This window comes from Homalodisca vitripennis, chromosome 6 (assembly GCF_021130785.1).
Source record: "Homalodisca vitripennis isolate AUS2020 chromosome 6, UT_GWSS_2.1, whole genome shotgun sequence".
In the NCBI taxonomy this organism is placed as follows: Eukaryota; Metazoa; Arthropoda; class Insecta; order Hemiptera; family Cicadellidae; genus Homalodisca; species Homalodisca vitripennis.
The window spans coordinates 111,751,935-111,776,850 of NC_060212.1; the positions used below are offsets into that span (position 1 = coordinate 111,751,935).

The 24,916-nt window shown below is 33.2% G+C and overlaps 1 protein-coding gene across 1 annotated transcript in view; it reads left to right on the plus strand.

The window, feature by feature from the left end:
- The window catches only part of LOC124365519 (ryanodine receptor-like), a 310,046-nt gene that overhangs the window by 158,995 nt on the left and 126,135 nt on the right, over positions 1-24,916 (plus strand). Inside the window, 9 exon segments of the mRNA XM_046821504.1 lie at positions 182-196; positions 4,219-4,296; positions 6,111-6,186; positions 8,242-8,354; positions 11,453-11,558; positions 15,568-15,661; positions 16,743-16,925; positions 17,610-17,781; positions 19,559-19,728. Coding sequence (XP_046677460.1) covers positions 182-196; positions 4,219-4,296; positions 6,111-6,186; positions 8,242-8,354; positions 11,453-11,558; positions 15,568-15,661; positions 16,743-16,925; positions 17,610-17,781; positions 19,559-19,728 — 1,007 coding nt within the window.

The following is a 24,916-nucleotide window of genomic DNA, read 5'->3' on the forward strand; positions in this document are numbered from 1 at the left end:
TAAGACATTCCATTTTATTTTGCCTGCTTATAGTGTAATACCATTCATAACGTCATTGCATCGGCGACAAAGCACTTTATAAGCTCGAAAATTAAATCCACTTAGTGCTAAGAAATACCATTAAATCATTATTTCATGGGCAACTTCCCAAAATCTCTTGATGTCATTATTTCTTTTTCAGGGAGGGGAATCACTTGTAAGTAGATCGACTTTCGTCTCACTTTAACTCATCTTATTCCTATCATTCTTTACTCGTTGTCTAAGATATCTCTTCACCTTTCTGCTAAGTTTAGTTCATGTGCTTCCGCTTACTGGAAACAAGTGTTACGCCAACCAGTTGTGTGGCTTACTCTAACCGGCAAGGCTGAAGTTGTTCATGTTTGTAGCCGTATAACATTTTGGCTTTTTTGTGTTGAAAAACAATTAACTGAAGACACACACTGATATCCCAACAACTGGGAAAGCCAGGAACAATTTCTATGACACTTAAAGTTTCAGTGAATTGAAGACTTGTTTATTAAGTTGTTGTAGCACTCTATGGTATAAAATAAACATATGACATCCAATCTAAGCGTACTTCAATTAAAGTGAGGGAAAAGTCAATGGGATAGTCAAAATGTCTTTATTTCGAATATTTAAATGTTTTTTAGGTAGAAAAAAAGCAATGTTTGGTTTAAACCTTTTAAACCCTTTAGCTACTGAGCAACACAACCTAGTATCCTCTTTGGTATAAGTGTTCACGCTTAGTATCACAGCTCTACTTTTGTATTAACAAGCTTCGTGCCATATGGATGATTGTTTTTGCCATTCTAGAAAGCACTCATTGCTTTCTAGTGGTGATTTACTATGATGACAAACCCATTCTGATGTTTTTTATAACCTGTTAGATAATTTTGTTACCATGTTACTAAATCACGTTTCACAGCCAGTTTGTATTTTTTACCACAATTTTTTTAATAAAACTAAGAAACTATTGATGATGTATCAAAAACGAATAATAATGTTTTAAAGTACAAAATTTAGTTCAAAGTAAATAATAATATAACTGTTACATATTAAATTACTGCTTATTTGAATAAATATAAGATGTGTTGCTTTTAAGTGAATTAAAATAATTTTTAAAACAGAAAGAAGAAATCATAGATTCCACCAATGCTGGTCTGCATTGGAATGCTCTGACTGTCCGATTCATCCATGCTATGGGCTTGGTGCTATAACAGGTGTTAAAAATCACCAGCTACAGAGTTAAATAAATTATGTGTTGTTTATTTTTCATAACAATAACATTTTGGAACAAACCAATTTTTAAATAAACATTTTAAATTTGTATAATTAGAAACATTTAAGGATCAGATACTTTTTAATGCCTATGATTGGTATTGCTGAACATCAACAGCAGCAAGAGTTAAATTTCATTAAAACTCAGCATAATTTACAAACAAATACACCACACTTGTTAAAAGCAACTCCAACAGTATTTTACCCTGTTTACTGTGTTTATGTCTTCCACATCTTCCTTTACTGTTTCTCTTAGTCTCTCTTTGTTTCTTCATCTCTCTCTTCTGTTTGCATACCCCTTACTGTAATGCTTAATTGGAATCATTGCAACTACCAATATGTTTTATGCAGAAATACAAGAACGATACCGATTCAGGTGGCGGAACCACAAATCAGAAACAGGTAAGGGTTTCAGTCCCTTGCCAAGTTATAAGTCTTTCTCATCTCTCATGCATTAATAGCTGTTCCCATTACGACTCTTTCCCTCAACAGTTGATTTTACTTCATGCTTTATTGTAAAACCTTTCACGTCTTCAACCCGTGGTAGCCCCTTTGCAATATTTGTAAATTTATGTTTTCTTTGTGTTTTTTTTACAGATATAGATTTTTTTATTTCTTTATTTAGAGGCACAAAAGCAAGTCTAATGCAGGAAGTCTTGAACCTTGAAAAGTATCCTTCTTTGTATATTTCTTCTCTTGTACATTTATTACAGTGTTTTATGTACAGGTATTTCTTAGGTGTGATGGCTTTTTACCCGAGAATGTTGTAATTACGTTTTTTATTCAATTTAAATCTGTTTGAATGATCTGTTTTGCGATGTATATGTATGTACTGCCTGCATTTTGAAACAAATTAACTAATAATGATAACGACTTATTCATAGGAATTTTTAATGTGTAGCATAAAATGTTAACATTGGCAAGGTTTACATTCTATAGCTTTGCTGAGAACACCACATGGTAACTTTCTTGGTAAGTGGTAGCGGTATTTCTAGTTAAGATATGAATTCGGGCCACTATATCTTGAATAGCGAATTGTCATGGCTAGGACTCTTAATCGTAAAAGATGTCTTTTTGAAAATTCCTTTGTTTTGATAGATGTAATGTTTTATAGACCTTTTGGGTCAAAGGGGTCCGGACCCTCCCCTCCCCAAATTTTCAATTAAATCTTTAGTAAACGATTGTTATCATTTAAATAATTTAGTATTACTGACATGTACTACTGAAAGATAGTTCTCAACATTGAAACAGGTCAAACACTTTTTAAGGAACAAAATGGGGAATGTGTGGTTGACTGCACTTACCTTACTTTCTGTCCAGTACGGTAAAATATCAGTCGTCTTGACCCTTCTCCAAAATTTTTTCCTCGCCACATTCTTGATGAGGAGTAAAACGTTACTCCCACTAATTTAAGCCTTATCCTTGCTTTCAAATCTTCCTTCATCAAAAAGAAGATTTTAAATGGGATATCGGACTTTGTATCTTAGTTAGAGATTGTCCAGGTTAAAATCCTGTCCGTTACCACAGCACTTTTTATCAGTACAATTTACCTTGTACTGCATCAACTCTCCCTCTTACTCTGTTTGATCAGATCCTCACAAAGTCCAGTGGCCCATGAGGACATGCTGAAAAAGGCTTAACAACAGATAGGCCTCTCCTTTTTTTAAATAAGTAGTAGTTACACAAATTATTAAATTGTGTTAGCTTATTAAATTGAGCATTAGCAGTAATTCCGTAGTTAAAACTATTGCACACAAATACACAGTAAACATTACCTAATTTTTTAATGATTAATCCTAACAATGGTAAATTTATTATAAAAGTACACAAACCTACAGGCTGTTTACTTTGTTCAATATAGCCCGAGATGGCCTACTTAAAATTGTCTTTGTATGTGTATGTTTCAGTTAATACCAGCAATTGTGTGTTTTATATTGATAGCTAAGAAAATATCAGATTAATTGTTTTTACTTTTTAATCTTAAGATGGACAATGCAATGATTTACATGCATTGCAAGTTCATTACTACAAAAAGGTTTGTCTAATTTCATTAGCCAATAATGAAAAATTAAATTTCTATTTGCAGTAATTAATATGTTTTTTTATAATAAAACACATTTTAGAGTATTTTGAAAATGTAATTGATAAATATTTACTACCATAAATTTATTGGTCTAGTATAGATTTATAAACAAGTTTAAATAACATTTAAAATGAAACTCAAAACTTGTTTTAAGTCATCTACAAATCTCTATTACATTTAACATTCATATGAAAAATAAATAATTTTCTGTCTTATTTTTACAGTAATATAATTTAAAAACAACATTAAACATAAACTAATGCTAATGAAACAATTTCATTGAATCAGTCATTATTGTCAATTTGGCTAAACAGCAATGACCAAGTCAAAAGAAAGATATATGTGTTAAAAAAGATACTTCATTTCACATAGAAATAATTTAAGCTTTTAATTTAATATGCTCACTCTACAAAGTCTTCAGCATTTATTATGAATATAAGCATATAATATAAGTGACAAAATACTTAAAAAAAAAAAAACGAAACGCAAACCACTAAATAAATAATTTATTGTTAGTAAATTTAAAATTTTAGTTAAATAATAGAATAGTCAATAAAAATATAGATTATCATCCATTCAAATGTGCTAAATTTCAAAATGATGTAGATTGACAAAAATCTATGTCATTTTCCAAATGTTACTAAAATAAACAGTACTTAACTAAACATTTAGTAATAAAAAAAATATGGTACAGTTTTACTAATATTTGTCACTAAAAGTTATGTTCTTTAAATAACCATTGTAGTTGTTAAGTTGACACTACTTTATCAGCGAATACAATTAAGCCATCGCTTTACTGCACTACTTGTTTAATGTATGTTGTGTTGCTGTATCTTATGTTTCTTTATTGTATGCAGGGAAAAGGAACCGGTTCTGGACACAGAACATTGTTGTACGGCAATGCTATCCTTCTGAGGCACCAGAACAGTGATATGGCAAGTATTTTTTTGTATTTAGTATATTCTGTAGCAATTGAAAAATGAATATCTGGTTTTTATTTTTGTTACATTTAGGTGATAATTTGTATAAGTTTATTACAAAGTCTCCTTCTCCACAAATTTTTGCCAACAATCTAAAATACATGAAAATGTTAACTATGCACCAGGTACTGTTTGCAACATTAAACACTAAATCAAGAATCAGAAGTGGCAATGCTCAGATTGAAGTGTTGAGTGTAGTTTATGTACATAGTATAAGTTGAAGTACACCAGGCCATATGTCGTGTAACAGGCTATGCTGGAGTTGCTTGCAAAATTTCAAGTCTTTAGCTTATTTTGTTCATGAGGTGTCCTGTAAACAGAGAGATAGATAATACGGAAAATTAATTTTTACATTCCCCTGGCAGACAAAAGAGAAATTAATAGTACCACCCTACTGAGTGATAGGTTTCAATGACACGTAGCCAAATCCTATGGATGAACATGAATCATTCTTATCCATGCACCATGGAAAACTTATTCTTGTCTAGGTAGAAATGAAGTTGCATACATAATTTAAAATTTACAGATGAAATCCTTTTGGAGATATCTTTGGATAGTTAGGCTACGTTAACGATCAACCAAATCCATGGAAGCATATGCACCATCATTGGCTCTGTCTTGTATATATACAAATATACCTATACAATGTAGATTCAAAGGACTTGATAGAACATAACGAAAGTGTTATGAACAAATCTAACAAAATAACCTCATTACTTGTGTTACAATGTCAGATGTTAAAGCATCATGTACTAGTACTCAGTTTTATTACAAATATGTTTGTTCTGCAATTTTCTCATTGCCATCAAGGTTAGCCCTAAGACAAATGGAAAACGCTAATGATCAACCAAATTCCATGGAGTGAAATGCATCATTATCGAACTTGATGTTGTGTATATAGGATTGAAGCTTCATGCAAAGTTTCAAGTCTCCAAGTCAATTCTCAAGATTTAGTGCAGACGGACAGAAGAGAAATTTTACAAGTCCTCCTGAGCGATAATAGGCTTCGCTATCGCTCAGCCAATCACTTTTTTTTAGAACCTAACATGGCTTCATGCAAAATTACAAGTGCAAGTAACTATAATGGCAGATAACAGTAGAGATACATAATATAAATTCCAATTGGGGATGTTCGGGGTAACATTCAAATCACTCTTAAAGACTTCTTTAAGAAGTGCAATGGAGGCAGTATAGTGAAACTGAGCCATTACTACTGTATTTTTGAGGTTATTAGATCACTGTAATGATACTATTTCAGTTTTATCCAGCCACACCTGTTTAAAAACCATTTCCATATAAATTTGATATAAAACCTTAAATCATGTTAAAATACAATTCTTATTGAATGAACATTTGAAATTCTTATTTATAGTATAATGCACCATTCAGATATAATGTACTTATAACGAATAGATTCAAATGTTTATCTATACTTAATTATAACTCCAAGTTTTGATCAGTCATGGATCAAATTTTGAAAAAAGGATCCATTTCTACCATAGTTGCACAGCATATGAACAGATGTCTCCTTATAATACTGTTCCATTGGTTGGAACTTGCCTCAAAACTCTTTCTATGTGTAGATGTGTTTTTCACATAATTTTTTGAAACTAAAAAATCAGAGTGATGTAAGATGGGTTTAAAAAAGTCATGCCTTACAGTTTATTGGAATTATTAGTTGAGTTTTTCTGTATAAGATAGTTCTCTTTTCTTATCTCGCTCAATATATGTTAACCTAAAAATCATAACAGCTGTTTCGATGATTGCAGTACTTGGCCTGCCTGTCAACCAGTTCTTCCAACGATAAACTGTCTTTCGATGTTGGTCTTCAGGAACACTCACAAGGTCAGTTACTCTTAGACTAGCACAATGAGACATATCAATATCTCATGTAGAAGTGGTCGGATAAGAGCAGTTCTTTTAAACCTTAATGTTATTTTTATTTTCTTAAATCTGCAGCATTACAGGTTTTATTTAAATTTGTCTATTTCTACAGTTTTTTGAAATTACATGGTGTACTTGAGCCATGTTTATTTTTTGGACAGTAACAATAAAGAACACATTGTAGTATTTGCAAAAAGTTTCATGATTAACATACACAATTTAGTAAATTAAAATCTGGATATAATTATAGAAACATATAGATCCAGTGACGGATTTAGAGGGTGTCCAGGGGTCCAAACCCCAAACCAAACCAAAAACCTCTATCCAAATATTTGCGAAATCTGTCTTTTTTTACATATAAAAGTAAAAAATACTCCAAAATGTGTTTTAAGGTGTAATTTTCTTTGCATTTTCTGGGTAAGGATCTCTGGATCCTCTATTTCACATGTGATATTGTACTATCCCCATATCCCCAGTTAAGACCCCTTCCCACCTCATGCTAAATCCGTTCCTATTTAGATCATGGCCAAATATAATATAACCTATGTATAATTGTTTGAATGTCAAATTTTGTAGTAAAAGAGATAATGTTGGTTTTTTTTAACTTGAATGGCATTGAAGGATTCTTGGAGAAATTGGAAAAATGTTAAATTTCATATATTTCTCCGTTCAGTTGCTATACAGCTGTACTAGTGAGAGTTTGCTCTTGCTCCTTGTTGTTTTGCAATAGCAGATTTATCGCCAACTCTGTGAAGTTTATAGGAACGATGTGATTACTGAAGGTGAAGTGTGTAAGTTGTGCATTAGGTTTAAAATGGCCGAAATAATGTGCATGATAACGAACGAAGTTGACGAACAAGCACTGTGAGCAATGAAATTGTCTCTGAAGTCGATGAGAAAATTAAAAAAGACCACCAATTAACAATAATAAAACTCTCACTTAGTTTTCTTCAAATTTCATGTTGTTTGTTACACGAAATTATTATGCACAAATTTTGTGCAAGATGAGTACCGAAAATCAACACACGGCAATTGGAATCGAGAAGTTCTAGATGCTTTTAAGTGGGAGTGTTTCCACATCCACCTTAAAGTCCGGACCTTGCACCCAGCGACTTCCACCTGTTACCAGTAATGTAGACCTGGCTTGCAACGCAGTGCTTTAATGATGGCGTGGAACTGTTGGAGGGTGTGACTACCTGGTTAAAGTCTCAGGCGGCAGAATTTTATAACACTGGAATTGAAAAAGTAGTTCACTGCTATGATAAGTGCCTAAATTTGTGTGGTGACTAGGTTGAAATATAGTATTTTAGTGTCACTTTCAAATGTATATAATAAAATATTTTCCTTGTACTTTGTTTTTTGTTTATATCAAAATGTAATCTACTTTCTAGATAGCCTTTTTGTTTATATATGTTTGTCAATTAAAAGAAAACTTCAGGAATTGCTAGGAGATAATCACAACCATTTCACAAGAAATCGTAATAATGTAGCAATAAGCCCCCATACCTTACATATTTTTGAAAAGAAACCAAAGTGTATTGGATAAAAATTTTATCAGCACTATGCCTATTGAAATTAAGTCTGAGGCTACATTCAATAAATTTAAAATAAAATTTAAAAAGTTTCTCATCAACAAGGCTATATTTTCCTTTAATGACTTCCTGTGATGATTCTGGAGGTGGAGTACTCCATAATTAATAGTTTTATGCCAAAAGCTGTTTTACTTGTAACTGTTTAAATTGTGACTTTTAATTTTAATTGTTTTAATTTTAATGTTAACTGTTTTAACTTTAACTGTTTTAATTGTAGACTTTTAACAACAGTAATAATTGTATTTTTAACTTTTTCTATTTCCTGTTGATAAATCTCGTATTTTCTGTTATGTATTCTTGTTTCTCTCGTAATTTAGTAAGAACGTGAATTAAATCCTGACACTATTCTTGTATATGTGTACATTCCAAGTGAATAGAGCTGTTTTGAATTAAATTTAATTGTAATGATGATATTGTCCTGTAGGAGAGGCCTGTTGGTGGACAGTCCACCCTGCATCCAAACAGAGGTCTGAGGGTGAGAAGGTGAGGGTGGGTGATGACCTCATCTTGGTGTCTGTTGCCACTGAGCGATATCTGGTGAGTGTCCTAGTATTATATACAAGGTGGTATCAATATATGCTTAATGAATTATGCAATGTGTAATTAAATTACAGCAAATAGTTTAAATTTTGTTCTATATTTAAAAGGACTAATGTACCAAGGTACAGTATTGTGTTTGCTTTTAAATTGAGTATCTTTGACTACAAATATATAGATATTTTATGGACTCGAATTAAACCAATTTAATTACATTTTTCGAATCTGACACAGACACCAAATTGTTTGACAAACATATTTTAGGGCATCAAGGAATCGAAATTAATATACTACCAAGAAAACAATTACACGAGATTTGAAAGACCTAAACAACTCACATTGTATAAAAGGTGCTCGTATTTTCATTTTCAATTCGGGGAACTTAACAACATGGTTTAAGCTGTTTTGGTTATTGAACCCTTACCTAGTATACCAAGTTTGTTTCCTATCCAATAATTGCTCAGAATCATAGCAGTTATTTTATAAATCCTCTAGATGCCAATTATTATCTTCTTCTACTGTTTGATTTGTTTTGTTCATACCTTTATGAAGGTAAAAATCTCAATTTAAAGTTATTTGAACACAGCTGCTGAGATCGCAGAGTATTACACGCAACGAAAATAGAATATTAGTTTAAAATAACATTTGTACTGGTTTACAAGTTTCGTGACAGAAGTCTAAATCCAGTTGTACTTGGTGAGTCGACATGTCATACTTACCATTTGAAGATCTTTACCATGGAACTTTGGAACAAATGTTTATTTAACACTTTTGAGTTACATTTACTATTCACTTAAGGTGAGAGGAAGGATCTTATCATAGTTCATAAAAACTTTCAGGAAAGACAAATTTTGAAGAGTCTCGAAAACAAAAAATACACATTTTTTCATACCCTAAATACTGTACTCGTATTTCAAATCGCATTTTTAAACAAAGCTTTTGCAGGACATTTTTGATATCACCACTATATCTGTATGCATATTATATTTGTAGTTTATAAATTTGGTCTAAATTTAACTCTTTGATGGGTAGAGTTTCTGGAGTACGTCTGTCTTTGTAGACTATGCCTGTAGAATCTGCGGTAACCATGTTTTCTCATGCAGACTGGCGAAGTTTGCCATGTAATGTCTCTTCAGACTATAGCTTCTATGGGTAATAGTATTTACCGCTGTTGTTGGCTGTATACCTTTTGTTTAAATAGTATAACACAGTATCATGTTTAAAAAGAATGGTAACTGAATATGTAACACTACTTTAACTGGGGGATTTTCATTTAAATAAAAGTAACTTCACAATCACATTTATATTTTTTTTTACATAAAATGACTTTCAAATAATTATTACTAAGAATCTACTGGTATATTGGATTGAAAGATAAAAACTATCTCATAAGTAAGTAGACTCTAAACCCCAATCACTGTTATTTGTTTTGGTGTGATAACCAGAAAGGCATTGAAGCACAAAACAATTAATGCACCTTTTATTTGCCACCAAAGAAAAATTCCTAGCATCATAAATACAAACTAGTCAGATCAACCTAGTAAAAACTGTACATGGATATTTCAAGCAGTTAATTTAATATTTATTTAAACTTAGTTGTTATGAGCAGATAGATGGAGACTGTGCAGAAAACTTTAGGCCTGAGAAGAAAACAATTCACCAATAAGACCTTAGTTCATACTCTAGTTAGAGACCATACACACAAAAATACTAGTCCTCAGGAGAAAACAGGGTTCCTGAAGATACTATGGGTATAGTTGTCAAAGTGTTAACTGATTTCTAGAGGTTTGTTAAGTTAAAGGATTTTTTAAACCAAATAATTGTAAAATTTTTCAATAACTACATTTATTTTTAACAAAGTGTTAACTGATTTCTAGAGATTTATTAATTTAAAGGATTTATTTATTAAAACCACTTAATTGTGACATTTTTCAAAAACTACATCTATTTTTAACAAATTACGAGGATAATAATAAATCCAATAATGAGACAAAAATATTATGAGTGAAATTAAAGTTTATTAATATTGTAAACTATTGTTCTTTTTCTCTGCACTCTGTATATCCTGTGGATAGCTGCCTAAGTGCTTACCACAAAATGTTATATTACTTTTGAAATATGCTATTTAAGTAAACATATTTATTTAAAATAATTTTAAACTTGACTAACTCAAACCCTAATTTGAACATGGTTTTTTAGGGTTTCATTAAGGTAAAACGCAAGACATTTATTTCTGAGGTGAGCGTAGTTGTCTGTCCCTCGGCCGTGTTAGTCCTAGAAGTCACAATTTGTGTATAGATTAGGAACCTAACCTTGAATGTCAGACAGAACAAATTTTATTTAATGTAAAAACTATTATAAATAACGTATTTACAAAATATAAACTTTAAATGGCAAATTTAAAACTATATTCAGAAACAATTTACATTATTGTGTTAATATAATTATTTTTCATACTATTGATTATTTATTCTTTGATTTAGACATGCAAAACATATTTTATTTATTTTTATATAACTTATATGTCAGTTGAAAATATATTGTGTGCAATAAAATTATATTAAAGTAATTTGCTTTCACATTTCTTATAATATAAAAACTGTTGTATGAATGATTGAGTGAATTTCTTTTTACTAAATGTTAAATGTTGGGTGGTTGTTAGAATTTACAATATTTTCAAATAATTACTTTGTAAATGTGTTTTTATTAATCCGTTTTGTAAATTAATCCAAATTTCTTTGTATGGTTGATAGAAATTTAAATAATGCTTTTAGTACAAAAGTGTTTGTCAATTTAATTTTGTTAGTTAAACTTTGTAGCATTTTGAAACATTTAAAAACACTTTTACAATATTAAAAAGTACTAGATGCGTGACTGTTAAGGGAGTTTTCAATAATAATTTTAAATAATACTGTTCAATTAGTAACTTTAAAAAGTTAATTTCTAATTTTCTGGCTTTGTTAAATCTAGTAACTACAAATAACTTTAGTTATTATTATTATGAGGTGAAGACTCGTCTGTGTATTTCTTACTATGTCTGTTTAGTATTCAGTAGTACAACTCTTTTTCATTGGTATTTTTATGTACCTGTTCTTCAGCACACCACAAAGGAAAACGACTTGTCGGTTGTGAATGCTTCCTTCCACGTGACACACTGGTCTGTACAACCCTACGGCACCGGTATCAGCAGGATGAAGTATGTTGGTAAGTGCATTTAAACTGAACACTTACCATTACATGCCCTATGGTATTTGCTTGCAAGCTGTATGAATGGCTATAGTAACGATAAAATTTAAGCAATCCTTTCAAAAAATGAGTAAGTTTAAGAGTTAGTTTAATGTTTAAAGCACATATTGATTTGTACATAGAAATAACATTTCTGAATTCTTCAACATTGCAAATATAAACATTTCATGCTCTACAATGACTACATGCAGCGTTAGCAATTTTCCGCTGACTTATTCTTCCACTATAACACATAAACTAAAAAAACATATTGAATGACAAACAGAATCGCAGGTTAAAATTAATAAAGTAAATATACAAGGGCAGTTTGATAAGTCTGGTAAATTTGTATGAATGAGCGGGCAATTTTTGGAACCTACACTGTTGTTGGTAATCCTGATATTTCATGGATATTACAGCAAGTTTCGTAATGCAGCTGTTATTAGTTGGTTGTGGAAGCCAGCTGAAGAAGTAAATGCATAGTTAGTTCCTTAGGATAGCGAAAAACGAATTTCACGTGGTCATTAAACATTTTCATTTGAAGGATTGGACAGCTGCAAAGATCAAATCCAGAGTTGGATAAAGTCCATATAGCTTCTGCACCAACATTAAAGACCATTTACTTTTGGATCAATGAGTTTAAACGTGATCGGAGAAGCAATGAAGATGAAGCAAGGAGGATTCGAATTGGTTCCTCACCTACCCTATTCACCAGACTTGTCTCTGAGTGACTTCTTCTTATTCCCAAAATTCGGCTTGGTAGGAAGAAATGTTCATCAAATGAGGAAGTGTCCGTCGTTGACAGGCTATTTTGCACAGTTTTAAAAAACCTACTTTGCTGATGGGTTGAACAATTGGAAACTTGCTAGACCAAATGTATAGCCTTGCAAGGAGACTATCAAGAAATAAAGTGAGTTTTTGCCTTTAAAATAATATTTTATTCTATTTTTACCAGACTTATTAAACCACCATCATATACCAGTTAGCTAATTGGTCACATCAGTAAAAAACGATAATCCAGCATCACATGTCTGTTAGCAAAATGTTTCCACATTAACTTAATGTTCGATCATTATCATACCAAAGACCATGAATGCAGACTTATTTGACCAAAATCAGGAAGTGGAGGTAAAACGAAGAAAATATTAACGGAAATTTGACTTAGATTAGGAATTTTAGTGGAATTTTGCTGTGGGATCTTGTAACGACATTTTAATATGTAATTTCTACTTTGAATAATACAATGCAGCAACATAAACTAAAGTCACTATATCATCTTGTCTACTAATATCTACTCTATTCTCTCTCTCTCCATATTGTGGGGCATTTAGAGTTTCATAATTTATAACATAATGAAATGAAATATAAACTGTTTATTGTTGTAATATAAAGGGTGATTCAAAAAGAGCGCCGGTTTTGATATATCAAATTAAGAGACTTATTTTAATGAAAATCTGAAATCAAATACATAATTATGTTCATCTAACCTTCCGATTTCATGTATGAAAAATAATGTCTTGCATATGTGTCCTCCTCAGCTACGCCGGCACACAACAACTCTGCCCATGAAATTAGCCATGACTGCACGACAAGTTTCCACTTCAATTTGTCCGACAACCCGTCGAATTTCCTCCTTCAACTCATTGATGGTTCGGGGTTTATTGGCATAAGCTAACGACTTTAGATAACCCCAAAGATGAAAGTCACAAGGTGTTAAGTCACACGACCTTGGTGCCATTGATGGTCGGAATTACGAGAAATGACGCGATCCTGAAAGCGGTCACGGAGCAACACAATTGTTTCATGGGCAGCGTGGCAGGTGGCACCATGCTGCTGAAACCACAACTGGTCAATGTCTATGTTATCCAAATGAGGCCACAAAAACTCCCTAATCATCGTACGGTATCGGTCTCCATTCACTGTCACAGCTTGCCCTTCCTGATCTTCAAAAAATGAAGGGCCGATGACGCCGCCCGACCAAAAGCCTCACCAATCTGTCACTCGTTGTGGATACATTTCCCTTTCGTTAATCATGCGAGGGTTTTCTCAACCCCAGATACGGCAGTTCTGTTTATGAATAATTCCATTCAACTGGAAGTGCCTTCATCACTGAAGATGATATTCATTGCGAAGTTTTCTTCCTTCTGCCCAATTTCTCAATACCCAATCAACAAACTGTCGTCTCTTCTGGTGGTGAATTTTATAGGGATGATATTTGAGATCGCTCCGAAGAATTATCCGTACAGAAGAACATCTTAAACTCTATTGTTGAGAACGGCGACGAATTCATTTCGCTGGGCTAACAGCCACACTGTCACGAACCACCTCAATGTTCTGTTCAGTTCGGGCACAACGACGACGACCACAACTTTTGAGGTCGACTGTTGAACCCGTTTCTTGATACTTTTTCATGAGTCTGCGAACTGTTGATTCATTCGGTGCTTCATTACGTCCTAGAGTACCGCGAAGTCGCCTAACAGTAGCCGCATAACTCTCCACTCTGATAAAACGTTTTCACTATTAACATTCGTTGCGCACAAGTAAACTTCTCCATGGTTCGACACAGAATGCACTAATGAGAGAGATATCAGCTGCGTCAACAATCGGAATGTAGTCAGAAATAAAATCAAGGTCAAACATTGTTGCCAACCAATAAAATAAAATTTACCGGCTTTTTCAAAACCAGCGCTCTTTTTTAATCACCCAATATTAACATTTCATTTCCATAACTGACGGTAAATCCCAAAAAATTAATTTTTGTAAAACACACGCTAGCTTTAAGAAATACACTAAAGTATAAGTTAACCAAAATCCAATATACCTAATATCCTAAGATAACAGCACTGATTTAAACAAAATTATATGTTTAACTTACATAAATATATAACCCGTATGATGAAAATTGAGGATAAAACAAAGCTCAATGTATATAAACTGTAGTATCTTGGATCTGCAGGTTCACCCCATACATAAGTGTGATGTTTTATGCTATCCAGTATCAACCGAATTGTGATGTTTAAGATTCAGCTGTACTTGTGGTCATCTTGATTTTAACCCCATAACAACACAATGTTAACCATTATTAGCCAATATTTTAAATTGATAGTAGCATATTACATTGTGAATACTCTGCATACTACTGTTTCCATGTAGTCACTCTTGGATGTTATGAATTAAACCTCAAACATTTATTTTGAACTTTAGAATATTATGAGAGTTGTTTCATTTTAACACGGTCACGATAACGTGTACACATTGCTATGCATTTCCTTATTGCGCTTTTATTGTTTACCTGTCTTGGTGGTTTGTCAAATTTGATCCCACGCTTCAAACTATTGTGTACCCCATCTGGAACATGATTGCTTAATTTTTTTAAGTAATTAATTTATAATAATTGATTACAAACATTGAAAAAACATTCTGAAATAACTTTTTCTTGCAAATTTATTTTTATATATACTTATTTTTATTCGTTATTAAAATTTGTTACCAGAAAGTATACACTTTGTAAAATAAAAAAGTACTTATTAATCATATTTTTTAAATAAAATATATCCCATATTTTCTTTTCACTAAAACTAAGAGTGTAACTGTGTTTATAGTTTAACATAGTTCTAATGGGTTAATCTCAAGATTGTTTCTTTACGGTCGGCTCAACTGAATTTCTTTGGTCCTATCAATTTAGTTGAACAAGATTTTGTTTTAATTCGGAAATTTATAAATATGAATAATTGATTTTTACAGTAGACCTTAAAACCACTTAAATTAAGCCAGATCAAGCCAAACTTGATGATTCTATAGTTATTAATTACTGTAGCATAGACATTAGGAAATAGTTTGAATATAATTACTTACACTTTAAAAATTGTGAATTAATTGAGGTTGTTAACTTGTTATTACCTAAAATGTCTGTAATATATCAGTTTTAGTTAAAATTGCTCAAAGCAAATCCTTTAAAAAGTCTACATAAAATATTAAATAATTTCAGGTTTTGTATTCGGTGGAGATGTTTTACGTTTCTTCCACGGTGGTGACGAGTGCCTTACGATACCCTCAAGTTGGAATGAGTCTCCGGGACAAAAGTAAGTCAGCTGACTTCATTCTGTCTTATTCTCCGAGAGTGTTGTTAATTATTCTTTCGCATATCCGATTCCTTAGGTTATTTATTCATGTACGTTTTGTGTAACTCCATGCAAACACAGATTATTATGTTGGTGACTGTTAATATTCCTCAGAAAAATCTAAATTTAAAATGTTTTTAAATAATTACTCTTATAATTAAAAATAAATTTTAAATGCTTATTAGTTAAATAATATATATATATGCAACCACGAGAGCCCTAGGTAATAACTTTCATGATTTATAAATATGTAACATGAATAACATTTTTAAAATTACTGATACATTTTATTTTGAGTACATTTATTCACAGATAGAATGTAAATGATATGAAAGAAATATTATTGCCTGAGAATTATAGAAGTTAACTAGAAGATTTTTTTTATTTAGAACTATCACTTAAACTATTACCTAGAATATACATATGTTTGGTTGACTTTTACGGTTGTTGCTTTTTGTGGCTCTATCACATTCTTTAGGACTTCACAGAAACACTCCATTGATAGGATTTTACAAATACTATTTCAAAATATGAATATGTATACTTCTAGTCACATAGAACAAGTATACAGAATAGACCCCCTCTCGAAATTGGGGAAATGTAGGATGTTTCTCCCTTAAAGGTAAAACTAAATTTGTTGGGGTTTTATATTTGTAAAAATCAAGAATAAAAGCTTTTAACAATTAAAAATTAATAATAGTGCTCCTTTATTTTTTTGCATTTTATTACATATGACGTATTTGTTAAAGTCACTGTATAGTTACAGTATCTTTGTATAGTCACTATAAAAAATCAACTTTTTATTTTATATAACTGTCACGTTTGAAACTAAATTCACTCACGATTTTAGTTATGAAATTAATAATTTGTAATCAAGCAGCTTTATTCATCAGCAAAACAGGTTGTGATTTAAAGAAGAGTAAGTGTGATGAGTCAGGCTAGTTCAAACTGCAGTGATTTTTTCAAATAGTACCACACCATTGGGAGTGATGATTTGTCAGCTAATGCTCAGCCAGGTGACTACTATAGTTTACTGTTACAGCCTGGTGGTCTACGAGGGAGGCAGTGTGATGAGTCAGGCTCGTTCACTGTGGAGACTGGAACTGGCCCGCACCAAGTGGGCCGGTGGCTTCATCAACTGGTACCACCCCATGAGGATAAGACACTTGACCACCGGCCGTTATCTAGGGGTCAACGAGAGCAACGAACTCACGTTGGTCACTAGGTCAGTTCATTATCTGCTACGGAGGTCTTTGGTCTCCAAGAAGTATAAACTTCTATTGAAAAACTAATAAACAATACTGAAGATAGATTTAGTATGACGTTTTATCAGCTATCTACTATTAATATATTATTTCAAGTTTTTCTACCATGGTTATTATTCATGGTTATTAAGGTGTATTTTTGTATAAACTGAGCAAATCTGTCACTTAAAATAGTTCATGTCTGTGTGTTTGTGTATGTCCAAATGTTTTTTCACTCATTATCTAGAGAACAACTTAATATACAGCAGAAAAAAATTGGCACCAATTTTTATCCTGATGTAAGACGGAATTTTTCATTTTACCTCTTTTGGCAAAATTAGATTGCTAAGGCTGTAAGAACGCACTTTTTTTTACCGAAGTAGCCATCTCAGACCAATATATGTTTAGAATCTTTTAAATTGGTAACCATTTAAATTCAACTATAGCATCCAAAGTGTATTTCATATGAACCATAAGTGCTTCTACATGTACAAAACCTGCAATAAGCGCCAGCCCTCAGTTTATTTGTCCTTGAGAAGCCTGTTATGAAAGGAACAATAATACTTCTATTTATTATTCATATTTCTTAAAATCATTTTTTTAGAAGTTTCATTGTATCCTCAGAATAACATTAATGTATTAATGATGTATGTGATTATTTTTAGAGATGAAGCCACAACAGCCCTGTCAACATTTTGCCTGCGCCAAGAGAAGGATGACCAGAAAGTGGTACTTGAGGATAAAGACCTTGAAGTGATCGGTGCTCCCATTATCAAGTATGGTGACAGCACAGTGTTGGTGCAGCACTCGGAAACAGGTCTCTGGCTCACATCCAAGGTACTGCATTCTGTGAAATGTCCTTTAGGATTAGAAGTTAGGCGAGTATCATCACCATTGTGAATAAAAGTCTTTGCACAACCCTTACTCTGTTATTTGCGAAATACCATTTGTTTTAAATTGGTTCGCTAAACAAATATAAAACATTTCAATTCTATAAACTTAATATTAATTATAAACACCCTAAAATGTACAACAATTATGTAACTAAAGGATATGTTGCTCAGAATTGATGAATTATCTAAATATAACAATCCGCAACACTACAAGCATCATCTTGTTTCTTCGTTATTAAAATTACGAGAAAATTATGTATATCAGTCCATTCAATCTGTTCACATTAAACTTACACAATGCTACTTGTATTACAGAGTCTGCTCACTAGTTTCAAACTTTGCTTTTCTTGTAAAAACTTTGTTAGTTTTCACTTGAACAGCCTGTACCATAATACCCCGAAGTCATTTGAGGCAATGTTGCCATATTGCTGCTGACTACCAGCTGATCCCACTATGACGTGGCTATGGTCATCTGCCCGATTTACATGTTATCTGCAAAAAAGATCAATAAAGTCAAATATATGTGTATTTGTTTACAGCTGTAATAACAGATGTTATTGTAACAGATATTGAGACATATTATTAATTTTCCATACATGTAAAACTGGCAACAATGTTAAACAGTTGCACCTTACTATTTCAGAAATGGCTGACACACTGGGTAGTTTAGGAGGTATAAAATATCTTTTAAAAACAGGGGCTCGGAAATCTTTCCCCGATATATTGTTGAGCTATAAGACATTATCAGTGTGTTCCAAACAAACGACTGGATGCAATTTTAATGTTGTCAAAAGTAACCTATGCTGAATAGACCTTCAAAGTTAATACTACACCGTAGGATTTATTAGCACGTGTATTTCTTGTTTCTTGTTCCGCGAAATGCGTAGTTTCATTCATTATCTTTTTTGGAAGAGAAAATCTCCAGTCAAGGTTTATAATGAGGTAAAATCTGTATAGTTCTTAACGATGGGGTGGAGAAATTTATCCCATTCGAGTTTTTAGCATCTCAAAAACTTCTGCCTGGCCGCAGAAGTATGACTGTTTTTAAACTCCTGACGCAATTGTAAGATTCATAGCTTTATCACCATTTGCAGTTTTTACCTCAAGACCTCAGGCCGCAGAGTGGGCAAATGATCTTGACTTTGACTATGTGCCACCGGTCAGACATAATTTTCCTGATGTTGATAACTATCGTAAAGTGGAGAAAAATTATGTTCTACAATATTTACTGTACATTTTCCTAAAACGGCCACAGTGTGCTTTGAATGGGTGATCTGCGTTTAATCAGAAAGTACCTTATATTGAAACACTTATTGAAACTAGTAAGTAAAATTGTGTTGGATGGCTAGTGTATTAGTCGAAGAGTTTGTATTTAATGTAATTAGTTATATCCAGTGTATCAATTTTAGAACATTTTGAAATGTACGAAAGTGCCAAAATTAATCCTAATGTCAAAGATTTTCTAACAAAAAGTTTATTATTCGATAGACTTTTAAACAATATAAATTGATCACATATAAAATTAAATACAAAAATTTAGCCACCAAGGTAGTTAAAAACATATGACAATTTGGTTTCAATTATTTATTTACTTCATTTACCTTAACTAGTACCTAATCATGAATTCGTTGAGTTCAAAATGTATATTGTACAAATAAATTCTATAAAAAGTGTTAAAAGGTTTATTATTGTATATTTATATCTATATCCTATTCTTGCAGTCATACGAGACAAAGAAGAAGGGTGTTGGAAAAGTGGAAGAAAAGCAGGCAGTACTTCATGAGGAAGGAAAGATGGACGATGGCCTTGACTTCAGCAGGAGTCAGGAGGAAGAGTCCAGAACAGCCAGAGTGATCCGGAAGTGCTCTTCACTCTTCACCAAGTTCATTCAGTACGACAGTCTCCTTTGACTTTTGTAGTATTATGGACGTTATAAAAATAAATTTTGCTTGAGTAGTTAAAATGGTTGAAGTAGATTGTCTCATTCTATTTCAGTTCATGCATTCAAATGCATATCAGTTTTTATAATGTGAAAGTTACATAAACTACTATAAAATCAACAATTTTATTCACACAGTCCTAAATAGATGTGGGGTTAGTGATTATGTAGGTTTTATAGTATTGTTTTAATTGAAATTAGCTCTAACTCGACCAAAAAATAATGTTAAATGTAATAACAAATTAGATCATTAATGCATGACTTCAATTATACAACCAACCTCTGGGTGAAATGGTAAATACATTTTTAGATTAAACTAAGATAACTGGCTATTGTACGAATGATAAATTACAACATTTTTTTCAGACTTATGCCATTGTTCAGTGATACAACAAGTCAATAACATTGTGTCAATCATTGTATTACTGATTTCTTGTCTCACTGAACAATGGCGAATGACTGAAAAATCCTGTTACAGTGCAACGTTGTTAAGTCGGACCCCTTTATGTCAGATCTCCGGGTAACCTGGATCAGTTAACACCAAACAGTTAACCAAACAACTAGATATAGGCCTAAGTTAAAAAAGCCTATGAAAAATTATAGCTCAGACAAGGTAATAGCCTCAATAAATGTTCAATGTTTAAGGACAAAAATGGAGGTTCTATCTTTCTTTATATTGGAAACTAGACCAAATATACTGTGCATTTCAGAGCATTGGCTAGTTAAAGATGAAATTGATGTGTACACCCAAATTGAAGATTTAATTTTGGCGGATGCCTATTGTAGACAGGAACATAAAAATGGAGGCACAGCAGTTTATGTTAAAAATAATCTTAGATATAAAAAACTTAACCTTGAACAATTTTGTAAAGAACTAACTTTAGAAATTGCCGCTATTGAGCTCTTGGACTCTCAAATGATCATTATGTCGATCTACCGCTCTCCTGATGGTGATTTTGAAGAGTTTATCCAACTTCTGGACAAATGTTTTACTTTTCTTTCTCGAAATAAGAAAAAACTTGTGGTCTGTGGTGACTTTAATGTACACATGGAAGAAAAATCACGGGAAGAGAACATTTTTACAAACATGCTCATTAGTCATGGCCTATACATTTCAAACAGACTACCCACAAGAGGCCCAGCGTGCCTAGATTCCATGGCTACAAATTTTGATTCTTGGGATTATAAGGTGGAAGTCATTGAACCTATGATTGCGGACCATAGTGCAGTTATTATGACAATAAAGTCAAGCTTGGGAAATGGTAAACACAAAGAAGTTTCATGGCATGATAGGTATAGTTTTACAAAGCGCGTCATCAAGGATGAACAGCTGCCTTTACTAAGGAGGGCTCTAAAAAACATAAACTGGCCAATTGAATTGGGTGATCACTATTTATCTGAGCACTCCTTTGATAGATTTCTTCAAACCTTTAATTACAATTTTGACATACTTTTTCCATTAAAACCTTTTAAAAAAAATCCAGAAAACGGAACTCAATGTCATTTTAAAGATAAATCTTGGTATACGGCAGACTTGCGCAGGCTTAAAAACTTAGTAGTTCTTCTAAATGATCATTATAAATCAGCAGTCTCACCAAAAGACCGTGATGAGTACTATGCATTATATTGTAAAACAAATAAACAGTACAGACTGGAAGTAACAGAAGCTAAGAAGGCCTTCAACGTCCACACCATCAGGTCATCCTCTAACATGTGTAAAGCGGCCTGGGATATTATAAACTTACACAGACCCAAGAAGCCATATGCTTCCTGCTCAGAAAGTCCCGACAACATAAACAATTTCTTTATAGAGGCTGTTGAAGAGATAGTGACAAACCTTCCAGAGATGGACTTTAACCCTCTGTATATTGCGAATAGGCCTAAGCCTATATTAGACCACTGGTTAGAGGTGCGGCCACTAGATATTATAAAAATAGTAAATAGGCTAAAGAACTCTAGAAGCCCGGATATCTATGGTGTTCCTTGCTTTGTTTTGAAAGCGGTGATCCATGAAGTAGCAAACCCTCTATCAGTAGTAATAAACAAGTGTCTTAGTCGAGGTATCTTTCCAGATGCTTTGAAGATTGCACGCACAGTCCCCATCTACAAGAAAGGAAATCCTGAGGAACTGGTGAATTACAGGCCAGTTTCAGTTCTGCCAGTGGTGTCTAAGGTCATGGAGTCAATAATGAAAAAACAGTTGGTTGATTTTTTTGAGTCCAACAATTTGCTCAGCAACACCCAACATGGCTTCAGAAGTGGGCGTTCTACAACCACTGCCTTATTATCCATAGCATCAAAGATAATAGAAGCTTTCGAGGCTGGCGAATCAATGGCTCTTGTGCTATGTGATCTGAGCCGAGCATTCGATTGTGTGCCGCATAAGATACTACTTAGCAAGCTAAATTCCTATGGGATCGAAGGAACAGTTCACAAAACTATTTCCAGCTATCTCGAAAATAGACAACAGAGGGTATCGCTTGGTGGGGCTACTTCAGGAAGTAGAGAAGTCATGCATGGAGTGCCACAAGGTTTCATCCTGGGACCTTTGCTCTTCTTAATTCTTGTGAATGATTTAAGACTGGGAGGCAGGGCAGTGCTGTTTGCAGATGACACTACGCTCCTGTCCAGAGGAAAGCTGATACACTCCGTGCTTCAGGAAGCCGAGGACTTGTTAGCAGATGCCAAGAGGTGGTTCACCACAAACAAACTAAAATTAAACGAAGAAAAAACACAACTGGTATTCTGTACTCTAAAAAATGGAGATGTCATAGAGGACTGTGATGAGGCCGTTAAATTACTCGGTTTCTGGCTGGACCCGAAGTTAAATTGGAATTGCCACATAGACAAAGTCTGCACAAAACTCTCCAGGGTTATCTTCTTGCTGAGAAAACTGAGAAACGTGGTACCAGAGTGGTGCCTGGTAACGGTGTACCACGCACTTTTTCACAGCCACCTAGCCTATGGTATTCTGCTCTGGGGCCATGCATCAGCATGCAGCAGAATACTTGTTCTCCAAAAGAAGGCGCTACGCATCATTGTAACAGGTCAAATTACGACATTTGAATACTCGCGGGGAATTGGCAGACTGTGACGTCAGTGAATCACATGTCGTCGGAATTGAGATTTATTTAATTAATAACGAAGAAATATATTAAACTTTATACGGGAAAAGATTTAATTAATTAAAATGAAGTAAACATAACCAAAATTCGTGTTTTACAAAAGTACTAAATAGAATTACGCAGAAAAGCCAATTGTGGGATAAATGACTTGTATATTGATGACGTCATAAAGCACATGTTGCTAAGAATGTAAATAAAAAGCTTTAAAAAAATAATAAAAAGAAAATAGAAAGACTTAAATTGATTAATTATAGTGAACGTGATAAATTTCGACAATTATAAGAAAAGAATCAAATTATATTTAATCGTGAAGACGCTGATTTGAACGGGAGAGGGGATGAGTATTGTTTTGAATCGGTATGTGTAGTTTTATACAGAGATTCCTTCTTCTCTTTCTAGACTTGAAGCAAGGAGGTTGTGTTCATGTAGATCCTTCTGGGACAGTAGTGATGAAATTAATAGGAAACTGTATTATGGTGTATTGAAATTTTAATGAAGGATGGGATATTATGTTAGATTCTTAAGTTATAAAAGCAAGGTGAGTGGAATTATATATGTATGGACAGTGTAATATGGAATAAATTAACGTCAAGGTCATTTAGTTTGACTTTTATTTGAGTATCCCATTTATAAAGAAGTGTGATAGGAACTTTAATGAAGTGATATTGAATTTTTTAAACACTACTCAACCTATTTAAAAACCTGAGATAGATATAGACTTGTTGTTGGTGACAACACCACAGACATTCAAATTTGATAGTAATTTGGTATTAACTTGGAATAGTATGAGTTAGCCAACACGAAGTAATTTACATAACCAATGAGAGGGAACACATTTTGAATAGTGATTGGGAGAGGATTGGGACAGCAAACTGTTTATCTGGAAGGTGGCAGAGTTTCAAGCAGTACCAAGGGGACGCAGCTAGCTTTGGGCAGATTTTGAGCAAGATGGCGACCAACGCCATCCGGAGCAAAATGGTACAGCAACGTGGGACTCGTAACAAAATGGCGCACAACTACATGGGGCGTCAACAACACTAAAAAACCGATACGCAGCAAATTGACGCAGCCAAAGTGGGGCAGATCCGCAGCATCATTACATCTTCAGACCATCTTTAGCATTGTAGGCCTATTTTCAAACGCCTCAAGGTATTAACGGTTCAAGGCCAATATGTAATGAACTCGCTTATATACATAAAGGAGAATGAATCACTGTTTGGGAGAAGACAAGATGTCCATGGCTACAACACCCACCATGCAAAAGACCTAAACACCCTTAAATGTAGACTTTCAAAATCGTTGAACAGTTTTCCAATAGCAGCTGTCAAACTATACAACAGCCTACCGGAAAGCATCAGAAATATGAACACTATTAAGTTCAAGGAAGCCATATGGTCCAGACTTACAAGTAGGCCTATATATGCACTCAAGGAACTTGAAGATGACCCACTGTTCTAGTCCTGCCACCATAAACCTTTGTAAATAGTGTATATAGTTTTAAATACTTGACAAAATTGTTCTGAACAAATTGCAAACAGTTTTAAACAAAATTGACACAGTCTATCTGGTTTTATCAGTCAAAGACGAAGACATCAAGTATCAAGTATCAGTTCAGAAAATTTACTTTTTGTCATCCACCCAGACTGCTGAGCGTTGGAAAGATGTCTTTATCAGTATACTGTTCATAAAACTCAATAATTACATGTATTTTGACTTGTTGCGATGATGATGCCAATAACAGGGAGGATACTGACAAAGAAAACACTGAAAATATCGCAGTTTCAAGCCATGCAGTCGCAGCATCTCATTTGGGCGAGTTAATGGGTTATTTCGAGTAACAAGAAGAGACAAAACTGGCCAAGCTTCTCATGTTGAAAAGGATGCGTGACCACACGGCATGAAAATGGCATTTAAATCTGACGCAACTCAAATTTAAAAAATTCTTTCAGAAAAATTAAACTGCATATATGCTGTATTGTATTTTAAGTGTTTTTCCCCATTAAACAAATATTTTA